The sequence below is a fragment of the Eumetopias jubatus genome, unplaced genomic scaffold (genome assembly GCF_037043125.1).
Source record: "Eumetopias jubatus isolate StellerSeaLion01/CBP00866 unplaced genomic scaffold, mEumJub1_p1.0 scaffold_8, whole genome shotgun sequence".
In the NCBI taxonomy this organism is placed as follows: domain Eukaryota; kingdom Metazoa; phylum Chordata; class Mammalia; order Carnivora; family Otariidae; genus Eumetopias; species Eumetopias jubatus.
The window spans coordinates 108501692-108516217 of NW_028274814.1; the positions used below are offsets into that span (position 1 = coordinate 108501692).

General features: G+C 33.2%; 1 protein-coding gene and 1 non-coding gene across 3 annotated transcripts in view; both read left to right on the forward strand.

Annotated features, from left to right (window-relative positions):
* LRRIQ1 (leucine rich repeats and IQ motif containing 1) overlaps nt 1-14526 on the forward strand; it is a 211864-nt gene that overhangs the window by 167437 nt on the left and 29901 nt on the right. For both annotated transcript variants that reach the window (XM_088025656.1, XM_088025657.1), the window contains one exon: nt 13227-13359. In XM_088025656.1, coding sequence (XP_087881782.1) covers nt 13227-13359 — 133 coding nt within the window. The remainder of the gene's footprint in view (nt 1-13226; nt 13360-14526) is intronic.
* LOC114211079 (U6 spliceosomal RNA) lies at nt 2400-2505 on the forward strand. The gene has a single exon (XR_003609650.1). It is a non-coding gene; the product is annotated as a U6 spliceosomal RNA (small nuclear RNA).

Genomic DNA, 14526 nt, shown 5'->3' on the forward strand with positions numbered 1-14526 from the left:
CTCTCATCGTTTGTCTCCCCCTCTGATTTCTCCCCTTTCATTTTTCCCTTCCTACTATCTCCCTTTTTTTTTAAACATATAATGTAGTATTTGTTTCAGAGGTAAGGTCTGTGATTCATCAGTCTTACACAATTCACAGCGCTGTGATAGTATTTTTAAAATTATATGCCAAAGAAAGTGTCTCACAAAATATGTGCAAGACCTTATCAGGAAAATTGTAAAACTCTATCAAGAATGTTAAAGAAAAACTAAATAAATCTATGAATTGAAAGACTAAACTTCAAAGATTTAAATTGTTCCAAAATTAACAGTGGATTATGTAAGACTGTTGAATCACAGACCTGTACCTCTGAAACAAATAATACATTATATGCTAAAAAAAAGAAGAAGAAGAAGAAGAAGAAGAAGAAGAAGAAGAAGAAGAAGAAGAAGAAGAAGAAGAAGAAGAAGAAAAAGAAGAAGGAGAAGAAGAAGGAGAAGAAGAAGAAGGAGAAGAAGAAGAAGAAGAAGAAGGAGAAGAAGATAGCAGGAGGGGAAGAATGAAGTGGGGGAAATTGGAGGGGGACACGAACCACGAGAGACTATGGATTCTGAGAAAGAAACTGAGGGTTCTGGAGGGGGGGGTGGGCGGGTTAGCCTGATGATGGGTATCTGCATGGAACACTGGGTGTTATAAGCAAACAATGGATCATGGAACACTGCACCAAAAACTAATGATGTAATATATGGTGATTAACATAACATAATAAAAAATAAATAAATAAAATAAAACAAAAAACAAAATTAACAGTGGATACTATGCAATCTCAATTAAATCACAAGAGGTATTTATGGGTATTGACAAGAAGAATCTAATTTGTATAGAAAGTCAAAATCTGCAAATAGTCAAGAGACACTCAAAAGGGTGAACAAATTGGGAGAACTTGTCAAACACCATTATTAATAAACTCTTATTATAGAGTTGACACAAATAAGACAGTGAATACATTGTGTGGCATGGTATTGTATGGTATGGATGGTATGATATGGATGGGATGAGATGAGATAGGATGGGATGGTAGTAATTCTAAGATAGGGTAGGGTAGGGTAAAATAAAATAGTAGAGAAAAATGACAACTGATAGGCATATAATTGATATTATAAGACAGATTATATTCTAAATCAGTGGGCAATAGATAGACTTTTCAATAAATCTTACTTAAATGATTATCTGTACTGAAAAGTTATGTCCACATTAAAGACCTAAATATAAGAAGCAAAAATATAAAATTTACCGAAGACAATGTAGAAGAATATAAAATTGGATATGGAATTATTTCTTTAAAAATACTTGTCATCTTGATAAATATATTTACATTAAAATTAAAAATCTCTATAAATCCAAAATTGTCATAATAGTAGTGAAACAACAACACAAAGAGATGGAGAAGGTATTTGTCACACATATAACCAACAAAGGTCTCATATCCAAAATATATAAATAATTCCTAAAAGTCATTAAAATACAAATAGCCTAATAAAAAAATAAACAAGAAGCTCTAACATATTTTTCACAAAAGAAGAAATCCAAGTAATTTGTGAACATATAAAAAGGTGCTTAATCTCATTTTGTAGCAGAGAAATGCAAATTAAATCTGCAAAGTAAAAAAAAAAAAAGCCTAAAAAAACTAATTGTTGGAAAACACATAACTAATAAGACTCATATTTTGCTGATTGAAGTACAATTTGGTACAACCATTTGGAAAACAATTTTACATGCAGTGGACTTGAAGATATGCATTTATATGATCCTTCAATTACATTCCTAAATGCTTGCTGTATAGAAACTTGTACAAGGATAGTCAGAGTAGTGTTTTTCTTAATAGTCCAAAACTGGAAACAGCCCATGTGTCCAACAACAATGGAATAGATAAACTGTAATACCTCCATACAGTGGAATATAGTACAGTGCTGAAAAATAATGAACTACATGTATACACAGCAACAAAGATGAATCTCAAAACAATCTTGAACAAATGAACACAAGAGAATACCTACAGAATTGTAGCAAGCAAACCTTGCTTAATACATAGATCAGAAAAATTATAAAGCAAATCAAGAAAGTCAAGGTTATAAAATTTAGCATAGTGGTTATCCCTGAGAGAAGAGACTTTAGAACAGGACTTCTCATGTGCAAGCTGTGTTCTATTTTTTTTAATGATTAGAGGTCAAATGGAATATGTATTTATATTTGTATTTATATAATAATTTTAAACAATTTATGCATAATTTATATAATATATAATCTTTACATACTTATAATTACTGATGAATCCTAAAATTGTAAACACCTGCTATATGCAATATTTTGTGTACATTGTATATATCACAACAAAATAAAATGATAAAAAGAGCTTTCTGTGCTCACTTGGCAACACATATACTAAAATTGGAATGATACAGAGAAAATTAGCATGGACTCTGCACAAGGATAAAATGCAGAGTCATAAAGTGTTCCATATTTTGCTTTCCTTTCTAATGATGAATGACAAAACTATGTCTCTGATAAGCAAAGTGACTTGACCAATTGAAGTCCCTTCCAGCTTCAAACCCCACCCCCAATTTCCCCTTCAAAAAAAAGAGATGTTCCCCAAATCAATATTTATATAAGTAGTTTAAAGCTAAAAATTAATTTTGGGGGCCTGGGTGGCTCAGTTGGTTAAGCGGCTGCCTTCGGCTCAAGTCATGTTCCCAGGGTCCTGGGATCGAGTCCCGCATCGGGCTCCTTGCTCAGGAGGGAGTCTGCTTCTCCCTCTTCCTCTGCCTGCCACTCCCCCTGCTTGTTCTCTCTCTGTGTCTCTCGCAAATGAATAAATAAAATCTTTAAAAAAAATAAAGTTAATTTTGTAGGGAAGACTGGTAATGCCTTTCTTGACTTTTTTCCTCACTAGAGTATAAATAGATTAATAATACTTTTATCTAACTTTTCAATTAAAAGTGAAATCAATGAATGGAGGCCCTGATTCATTTACAAATGAACTTCTGCTACATAAAATAAAAATCTATCTTTCTAAACAAAATATAATGAAAGATAAAAATTCTGCCTTAAGAGTTCAACTCTTGATTTCGGCTCAGGTCATGATCTGAGGGTTGTGAGATTGAGCCTGGAGTTGGGCTCCATGCTGGTTGTGGAGCCTGCTTAAGATTCTCTCTCTCTCTCTCTCTCTCTCTCTCCCTGACCCACCCCACCCTCTCTCTCTCTCTTTCTGTAAAAAACAATTGTGAAAGAAAATTTTTACTTATATTTACTAGTTTTTTATAGTGCAAGCAGTATTTTGATATCTATTCAATATGTGATGTTAGCTCTGTCTGTAACAGAAGCATATCTGTATTCTTATTTGACAGGTAGAGAAATCATCAGAGGCAGAAATGTGTATGATAAGTATTTCTGTTTTGTAGCTATAAAAAAACAATGATTACAATGATACAAAAAATGTTTAATTGGATCCATCAAGCCTCTATCATTAGTGTATCAATATAATACCACTTACTGACTTCTTTTGAAATAAAACTAGTAAAGGAAATCAACCATATATTTGGCTCATGATTAATAAATATACATAAATGAGTAGAATTAGTGATGTCTTTTTACCAAGAGCAGAAGCTTTTATATATGTCAAGAACCTGAAGTCCAACTATACAAACAAACAAAGCAAAAAGCAGGTGGCAGTACGACCTGTTATACACTATGACCACGTTATTTTGAAAGCCAACCTACTTTCATCATCTGCCTCTCCATTATTCTATTGGGTGGGCCCTAGTTTGGATGACCTACTGTATTAACACTCCCTAAGGGAGTCTAGGTTGGATAGGGGAATATTTTCCAAGAGTAATTAAATTGAGAGAGTGAAACAGGAGAGAATCATGTCAATGGAAACTCCTTCATGGTTATTACTGAGCAATTGCTAAAAATTATTTGAAATAACTTGAAATCAATTAGGACTGTGTATCCTTGTTATCTTTTGGAAATTAACTTTTATTTTTTAAAGACACACTGAAATCCTCATATATTATGAAATAAAATACATTTTAAAAAAATACCTGTTATAGATTTGGAATTCTTTGAACAAGGACTTCCTGGACTCCCCCCAGAAAATTGTTCTGTCTAGTTTTGTGGTTAATCCTGGGATCCTTCCAGTGACCCCGTGGAACCTTGATGTTGGCCTGGATTTAGAGACTCTTACAGATAGTCTCACCTCCAGGATAGCTAAGTCTCGGCCCATGGCAACTGAGATAGCATTAACATTATGCATAATCTTAATGAACCATAAGAGTTCATTTAACTCAAAAAATAGCAAAATGGCTAGAGTTATTAAATCCTTAATATATGTTAGGCATTATACATGTTCTATTACTTTATATTATCATATACATTTTAGGAGAAAAAACTGAGGCAGAGAGAAGGTAGGTAATTTGCCCAACATTACACAGTTAGTAAGTGAAAAAAAATTTATTACATGCAAGATAGATGTGAGGCAGATAAATGACTAAAGTGTAGACTCTTCAATATAGACTGAATTAATTTATCCTAGAATTAATTTTTCATATGTCACAATTCCAGAGCCTCTTCTAGTGAAAAATTAAGTGGTGTGCCAGATTCATTGGAAATGTAAAATGCAATCTTAGACAATGACTACTGGGTAGTTCTAAAAGTAATATCCTGTTAACACCTATTGTAACTTAGAAATGGGTAAATCTGCCAATGCCATGACAGTGAAGGATCAGTATTACTTATTTTTCTTTTTATCTCAGGTTCCAATACAGCTTGGCATAGCACTGTTACTGATCCTGTCATTTAAAACTTTTACATTTTGTTTAGGATTTTTGCATTAGTTTTTAAAATATTACATTAAAATATTATTTACCTTGATTCCTGAGATTTTTGTTGTCTCCTTAAATTTTGTGCCTAAAGTAAAATATTTCATTTGACCCACTTGACTTACCCTAGTCCTGGTTCTAGTTAACAGCAAACATGGAGACACATTATACATTAATATGACTATACATATGACTACATGACTTTAACAACCTGCAATTTTCTTGACTTTATGGCTCTCACAAAAGAAACTAAAGAACCACTCTTTATGTAGTATTTGGTGCTTTACTATAAAGATAGTGAAGAGTTTAAATTCAACTGTCCAATAGAAATGGCAAAGCATATCCTTTCAAGTAGAATCATATATAAGTTGAATACAGAAGACTTGTTATAATTGGTTAATATGCACAACTACATTGACTTTGTGAAAGGACTTTGTGAAAGAATGTTTCTGTTATTCCAGAGGGATTCACTTAAATATAGCAATTCTATAATATTGAAATTTGTATCTGCAAAATCTATAGATTTTAAAAGACAATTTAGTAACTAACTTCTTTACTTTCCTAAAGATCATTCGTATACTTTATGTATCACCCAACCCCCAAACAGACAAATTTTGAGAATTAATTTAAATGTCAGAAACTAGCAAGTATTTTTCATTCTAATACTTTTTTTTTTAGCCTCCCTACCATAAAATATAGTGAAATATGTAAAGGAGTGATTAGTGCTGCTATTAGCCTTTGACCCTTACATACAGCATTGGCTCTATTCCCAAAATTTCTGTTTTTAAAGTTTTGCAACAACAATCCTCTTCTTTATTCATGAAGTCATTTTCCTTAGTGATCAATTACATACTTGAATATATTTTAAAAGAATAGGAATGTTGCTTGTCACACACAAATGGATCTTAGAGAGTTACTGGTTTCATGCCAATGCCATCAACTTTCCAGCAACAGATTGGATTGGTTAAGGAAGAAGCCATAAACACCCTATCAACAAGTATTTATACAGATGTTAATGAATTTAAAATTCTGTTAGTGTAACATTTATGCCAAACTCCAATTTTATTTGTGCTTTATTTGTGAGGTATGATGCAATAACTTCTTTTAATAAACATGTACAGACCACTTATACTTTAAAATGGAAACATATTTTTAGTGTTTCCAGCATGAGATACATAGAATCAGCCATTTATCAAAGTTACCAAAAACATTTCCATTTCACATAGCATTTTGCTCATCACACAACTATGTCCTCCAAAAGCTTTTGGTAAAGAGATGAACTCATTTCTACCCATGAAACCAATAATACGTTTTTATTATATTACTAAGAAAGACCATTAAAGGAAAGGAAAATAGTCATGGGAAAGTTGCCATATGTATTTAAAATATAAATAATTAGCTTTTTTTGTGTGTTTCCCAAATGATAATTGAATCTTAATCTCCCTCTATGTAGGATATTTATGCTATACTAGTAATTTAGAAAACATTTATTTGAAGCATATGGGTTTAATGAACACTTATTTTGTTTTTCATGAAGAAAAGAATAATATTTCCATTAATTTCAAAAGAGACTTCATTTCTTTCAGTGAACTTCTTAAAGCTGAACTGCTTTCCTCTAGGATTGTGTACACTGTAGACATTTTATAAAGTAGCCTTATATGATATAGTAGTTTTTTTTAAATTTGCCATCCTTCATTGTCAATTTTTATCTCAAACTAGTTATGACTTTCAGAGCTAAAGTTTCTATTATAATGATTAAGTTAATTATGTACAGGAATGTATTACCCTCCACAATGCACAGGTTTGTCTACATGCTAAAAATCTAAACTCCAGCTCTACATTTGTCCGGGCACTGACAGACCATTAATCAACTATGACAATTATTCCATTATTTCACAAATATTTTTGAGCACCATCCTACTGTGTACCCCTTAAAGAGCTTATTTATAGTAGGCAAAACTGGCACATGAATAGGAAATTAAAATATGATGTAATAAATGCTATCATGGAGTCTCTATAGGAACCTTTAGAGGGCATCTCCAACTTAATTTGAGTAAGAAATGCAGTGTTGGAAGATCAAGGACTTAGCCCAAAGAATGTAATTTCTAAACTGTCATGTCATGAAGACATGAAGCAAAAAACACCATTGGCAAAGTGGGCAATCTAAAGCATAGGCCTATAGGCAAAAGAGAACATTTTGAGTAATCCTAACATATCTGAGTGACTGAGGCAAGAACCTAACAGATGTGTCTGAAGGTATATGCATGGCTTGTATGCTATGCAAAAAAAAGAAAAGAAAAAGAAAAAAATTGAACATTATCCAAAGGCAATGGGGAACTAGGAGTTTAACCTATAAAGCAGTGTAATTAGATTTGTATTTTAGCTAGGCCATTTGGAGTATGGAGGTGTGTACATGGAAGCAAGACCAAAGCAAAGCAAAACAAAACAAAACCAAAAAACAAAAACAAAAAAACAGTGAGAGGGCTCTTCAGAAGAAATGATGATAGCCTCACATAAAATAGTGGCAACAGAAATCCAGGAAATTTGAGATTGAAAAGAATTTAGGAGGTAAAATATGCAGTTTTAGGGTGAGGATGAATGCTGGTTCAGTACAAGACTCTGGTTTCTGACTTATATATTGACAATGATGGTAGCATTATGGGACCTTGGAAAAGGTAGGATAATACATGAGTTCAGCTTTTTTACATACTCAATTTATATTATCTGTGGGATGTCTAAGTGTCAAAGCTTTGGATGAATACATGTTTCAAAAGGAAAAATGAAGGTGATTGAAGAAGTTGAATGAATATCCTCATACAGGAAAAGTATAGCCTAAGAGTAAATGGGGCCAGGTTCGAACCCCAAAAAAGAATCCTGAGATCAGAAGGGATGACAAGGGAAGAGGAGCCCTTGAAGGAGACTGGGGTTTAGACAAAAGGTCAGAGAAAAAACAAGGAGGTATAATGAAAAAAATCCAAAGGAAATAAGACTTTTAAGAAGGAAGGACCAGACAAGAATGTATAATAATATCATAGAGGAGTCAGTAAGAAAATAACTTCAAAAAGTCCTAAGGATTTAGCAATCTTAGTCATCTTGATGTGAACAGTTCCAGTGAAGAAGAAGGCATCTTTTTTTTTTTTTAAGATTTTATTTATTCATTTGAGACACAGAGATACAGAGAGAGAGCGAGAGAGCATGAGCAGGGAGAGAGGCAGAGGGAGAGGGAGAAGCAGGCCTCCTGCTGAGCCAGGAGTCTGATGTGGGGCTCGATCCCAGGACTCTGGGATCATGACCTGAGCCGAAGGCAGCCGCTTAACCGACTGAGCCACCCAGGTGCCCCGAAGAAGAAGGCATCTTGCAGTGAGCTGAAGCATGAATTGTAATAAGTCAACAGAGACTGGTCTTTGTCTACCATTTCAAGTTTATCTGATTAGGGAAGGAGAGAGAAGAGTAGTTAGAGGGGAAGGTAAAAGCCATTTTTGACAGATACTGGAAATACCAAAGAAAAGAAAATACTGATAAATAAGAGATCCTAGATTTTATGAAAAGGTTGGGATCCAGAGCAGAGTTGAAACACTGTGCTTGGGAGAAGGGGTGCCTCTTCTACTGTGAATGGTCAGAAAGGTACCTTTGCACTTACGTCACCATATACAAGGCTGCTCACTTCTTTCAAAATGGAGCCTGAAGTAAAATGGGTAGTGGGGATAGAAAGGAGGAGCCAGTTATTAGTGACATACCAAGCAGGTAAACTAGATCTAGTTTCTGATTAGATGTTGGTACTGTAAGGCATGAGCAGCCAAGGTTGATTCCAGAATACCTGGTCTGGATGACTTGTAAATTCAGGAGGCAAAACAGACTCAGTAGGATGATGATGGTCAAAACAAGTTGTGATTCTGAAGTTCAGCTGTATATGAGAACAGGAATAAAATAGAAGCTGAAGATACTTAGCTGCCAGCCCCATGAAGTAATACACAATATCCATCTGGTTAACTATCATCAGAAGTCAGTGCAGTGCCAGGCAAAGAGTGGGGTGGGGTGGGGGTCCTAGATACTTGTAGAATGAGGAACACATCTAAAGGAATCTATAAAGAAGCATGAAAGGGAGCACTTGAAGTCTGGTGTTTCAATGTCCTGCAGAAAAGAGAGTTTTAAGACAAAAGAAATGACCTGTGTAGTTGAATTCAGCAGAGAGGTCAATTAAGATGAAATAAATGTGTTTGTTAGATTAAGACAGTTCTCAGTAAGGACAATTTCAATTGCAATAAATTAAGGTGGGAATGGAAAGTGAAGAAGTAGAAATGAGGAGTAGACTTCTCTTAAAAGAATTTTGTTAACCAATATCTTTTAGTGTGAAAGGGAAGGTATTCAAAGAGTATAGAATTTGTCCCTGAAAACTTGTATCTTATTTTACATGAGTTTATTGAACTGGGAGATAAGAATATATAAGAATATTTATTGAACTGGGAGATAAGAAATATAAATTATGAGGGGAAAATGACTTGTAGTTTAGAAGATATTTAGCAATAAATTTGTATGCCTAGAGAGAAAGTTGCTCCTTTTGAAAGTACAATAGAAACTAAAATCAAACAATAGGCAAGAAGCCATCAAAAGGAATGAGATCTTGCCATTTGCAATGACGTGGATGGAACTGGAGGGTGTTATGCTTAGTGAAATAAGTCAATCAGAGAAAGACATGTATCATATGACCTCACTGGTATGAGGAATTCTTAATCTCAGGAAACAAACTGAGTGTTACTGGAGTGGTTGGGGGTGGGAGGGATGGGGTGGCTGGGTGATAGACATTGGGGAGGGTATGTGCTACGGTGAGTGCTGTGAATTGTGCAAGACTGTTGAATCACAGATCTGTACTTCTGAAACAAATAACGCAACATATTTTAAGAAAAAAGAAAAAGAAGATAACAGGAGAGGAAGAATGAAGGGGAGTAAGTCAGAGGGGGAGATGAACCATGAGAGACAATGGACTCTGAAAAACAAACTGAGGGTTCTAGAGGGGAGGAGGGTAGGGGGATGGGTTAGCCCAGTGATGGGTATTGAGGAGGGCATGTTCTGCATGGAGCACTGGGTGTTATGAACAAACAATGAATCATGGAACACTGCATCAAAAACTAATGATGTAATGTATGGTGATTAACATAACAATAAAAAATTAAAAAAAACAATAGGCAAGAGAAAATATTTGCACCAGTGGTAATAGATAAAGGATTATGAATGGTCAATTAAAAACAGAGAAATATTAGGATCCAGCAGAACTGGGGAAAACAAGAAAGTATTTTACACTATTCAGTTTATAATTAATAAGTAATCGTGGAATAACATTCAATCTCACTAGCAGTAAAAATATAAATTAAGTCCAGACAACATTTTTGTCATACTATCAAGAACTTTAAAATATTTAATATCCCAGTGTTGACCAAGGACTCAGTGAAATGAGTAATCTCCAATAGTCTATGGTAAATTGGTGAAAGCTTTTACAACTATTTGACAATATAGATTATATTGTTTCTCAAAATATTTATAGTTTTAGAGATGTTATCTTTAATTCCACCTGAAAAACAGATCAATTAAATAGATAATTAGAAACCTATCATGTAACAAGTTGGTATATCATAGTATATAACAACTAATATTATGTTTAGGATGAGATTTCCATTACATAGAATACATTTGTTATAGTACTAACAGAAAAGTAGGATGTATAGAATATATACAATTTTATGTAAACAAAAAACAATAAAAATCTATTAAAAACAGAAGTACAAGGAAATGCCTTAAAAAATATTATCCAGGGGTTATTTTTGGATAGTGGGATTTTTGTGGATTTTCTTTCCTTTTTTTTTCTTTTTGACTTTTTACTTTTCTCTATTTTTCTAAATTGTTTATAATAAGAATGTATTCCTTTTATAATAAAAAAGTTTAACAATTTGTTTAAATAAAATTACTTAAATTTGTGTTTTGAAGAAAAGGAGTATATGTAGCCAGGCGTTACTAGGGGACAGTAGGAATCAACGGAAAGACCTTTTTTTCTTAGGTTATGATTCCAGAAATTCATGAAGCAAGACCCAGAAAAGTAGTAAAGGACAGGAAGTAAAGCAGTTTGAGTTCTGCAGGTAGAATGGTGCCTCTTCTACAACTGAAAGATTTTACTGGACATCCTAATGACAAGCATCAATTAAGTAATCCAAATCACCATTATTCTTCCAGTGTGAAATACTAAAAACAGAACTTCTACAAGTTTACAAGAGTTAATCTAATTTTCCCCTTCTCAATGACAGGAATAATCCTGAAATGCTTTAGCCAAAACAGAATCAATTTTTTCAGCATGTAAATTACAGTATCTTCAGGTACCTCCAGCCAACTTCACCAATATGCTTGTTCTGTTTATTACACTGAGCACACACCAATCTACCAGTCTATGCCTTAGGGTTAAAATGGTTAATATGAACTGGACCTTTACAGTGAAATCTCTCATCTTTTCTCAGGGATTGTTGTTTAGAACCTTAGCTGAACTCTGATGTAAAACCATTTAAGGTTTATGGAGTGTTATTATAGAGTTGAGGAAAACTTTCCAAAATGAGTACTGTAAAAAGTGATTTTTGCAAGTATTTGTCATTATTTTAAAAAACAGAAAGACAGATAATTTTTATTTTTAGCTAAAAGTATAATCGTTACAAAAGGATTTTTTACATATCAAGAGTAGATAAGTTTTTAGCTATGGGCTCAGTTGATTATCAGTGGTCACTGAATCCTCACTTTTTTCTATCACTGCAATTATGGGTCCAACATCTGGTCTGGTCAACCAAGAAAGGTGGATAAAACGCTGGGACTCTGCTAGAGAAAAGACTTAATGCTGTGCAGTAACTGGATGTGGCAATGCCAAATGTTCCCTTTGTTTTAGTCCCTCTTACAGTTTCTGTATACCTATATGGCCACTTACCAGAATGGTGTCTGCTCATGGATTCAATGGTCAGCCCTTGCATGTGAAGTAATTGTTCCTCCAGTATAGCAAATATGGAGGGGTTTGCTTAAGCTCAGGATGCAAAAGATGTGGCCATTTTAGAAACATACGGTGGCATGAGAAGTAACAGCAAGTTAACTTTGCTAAGTAACATGGAGTCTAGAGAAATAAACATGCTGATTTTTAGCTTTTCTAAGAACTGACTACAATATCTCTTTGAAAAAGAGTCATTTTACTAATTTCAGCAGCAACTTTTAATGAAAAGAGACATGGTATATGTATCACTCCCAACATATTCAGAAAGACAAATGCTAACCTTTTATGTATATGTATGACTGTGTATGGCACATGCACCAAGCATTTGAAGCACCATGCTTCATTTGTTTTCCAAACAACTTGCAAATATATGGTGACTTTTCTGTGTACAAAGATCTATAGTGAAAGAATTAATAAATCAACATATTAAATATTAGGTTTTAAATTATAGGATTCTCGTTAGTTTGATTACCATGAGTGAGTTTTCAAGAGGTACCTTTCTCTGGTGTACTGTCAGCCAATCCTACAAAACTAATAATGGCTCCAAAAAAGATCTAGTCCATGGAGGAAGGCTCTAAAATAGCAGGTCTTTGGTGTAATTCTGAAATGCATGTCATTGTCATAGTAGTAACATCTATAGATTTAAAAAAATACAAATGTATAAATTTTACATTTAAATATAAGGGTTGGATTTTTAATTTTCTTTTTTCTTTTTCTTTACTCTTTCTTTATATTTGTTACCTTGTATTCTTACCTTGTATGATTTCTCCCCTTGCATATTTCCCATATTCATTTATATTATGCTTCCTCACCTCCTTTTTTGAAATAGTTACTCTGGCACATAAGCACAGGTTCCCTAAATCTTATATAATTATATTCCTAGTTTAAAATATTGTATTAGCTTACACAAACCAAGCTTAGTTTTATATACAAAATTAAAACTCTGTTTCAAATACCCTCAATATAATTTATGAATTCTACGTATGTATAAGGTTAGTGTAAGAACAATTAGACTTTAAAATAAGCCTGAAAAGACATCATAGTGGACAGATATTCTTTTTATACTAGAATTTACTATCAAAAATAATTCTTTGAATTTTTCATTTAAAAACTGAAAAAAAGCAAGTCCTATAAGATGTTGGCTGCATCGAAACATTTTATTTTTCAAAATATGTGAGTTTGAAACTCAAGCAGGAAGATTACTTAATCTGTAAGTGATGTTTTTCTTACAGATGATTAAGATCCCATGAATTAGTCTTTTTTTTCTTTCTTTTGATAAAATTGTTTTCCTAGACAACTACTCGGCCAAATTTTAATCTCTTTAAATAACAAATAAAACTTCCATTTTTTTCCCCAGGTAAGGAAGAAGAACTTACCTACAAGGATACCAAGGCAAATGAAAAATTAGAAAGGAGTAAAGAATACACATACCAATGGCTTCACACACAGGTTGGGATTCATGAAACAACTAATTCCAGAAACATAAAATGGTGAGGTAATTTCCTTTAAATTAGATTTTTGTATTGTAAATACATCTTGAAAAGTGAAACCTAGGTTAATTGTGCTAAAACAAACATGACTTTATAGCCAAAGGCCAATACACCCATTGCCAGTTTATAAAAGGCCTCTTCTATAGAATAGATTTAATCACTCGTTATATTTTTCACCTTAAAATGTTTGAGAACTCTGTTTCTGTAATGCTTAAAACCAACAAGTGAACCACACAAATGATTCTACTTTATAAAGTAAAATGCATGGTATCCATTAACTGTTTATAAATATCATATGTATTGGAGGTTATATTTTATTTTGTGTCATTTCTATCATTTATGTTTGGTGGTTAAAATTATAATTCAACACTGTGCTGCCACTTTCCCAGTCATGTAACTAATTTCCAATGATGTCTCTATGCTTCAGTTTCTTCTCCTTTAAAGTGAGATGTTAATGTCATCTATCTATCTCACAATATAGAGGTGAGCTCACAAGTTTGAGGATATCAAATGTTTATATCCCTTAGTAACAAACAAGGAAACTTGAATATAATAGGTAATCATTTAATTTTTGTTACATTAATGTATGTATTAGTTTTCTACCATCATAACAAAATACCATAGATTGTGTGGCTTAAACTGTAGAGATGTATTTTCTCACAGTTCTGGAGGCTACAAGTTCAAGATTGGAGCAAGTTTGGTTTTTTGGAGGTCTGTCTTCACGTTTGCAGAGGGCCTTCTTTTCACTGTGCCCTCACACAATCATCCTTCTGTCTCTGTCGTCTGTGTTTTAATCTCTTGTTCTTATAAGGACACTGGTTATATTGGATTAGAGCCTACCCATATGACCTTATTTTACTTTAATTACCTCTTTTAGGCTCTATCTGCAAATACATCACATTATGAGGTATTGAGAGTTAGGACTTCAACATATCAATTCTGATGAAACAAAATTCAGCCTGCTGCAATGTGGTATAAAGCATATATACATCCATAACCACTGAACCAAAGTTTTAGGGAAATAAAAGTCCAGAAATAATAATATTTTTGACATAAATTTTTAAGACTTTCATTTTAGCTACATATATCCACAAAATAATAAAAAATAAAAATAATAAAATAACAAAAAAGTGCTATTATAAACACTTACTAAATATATAAAGAAAT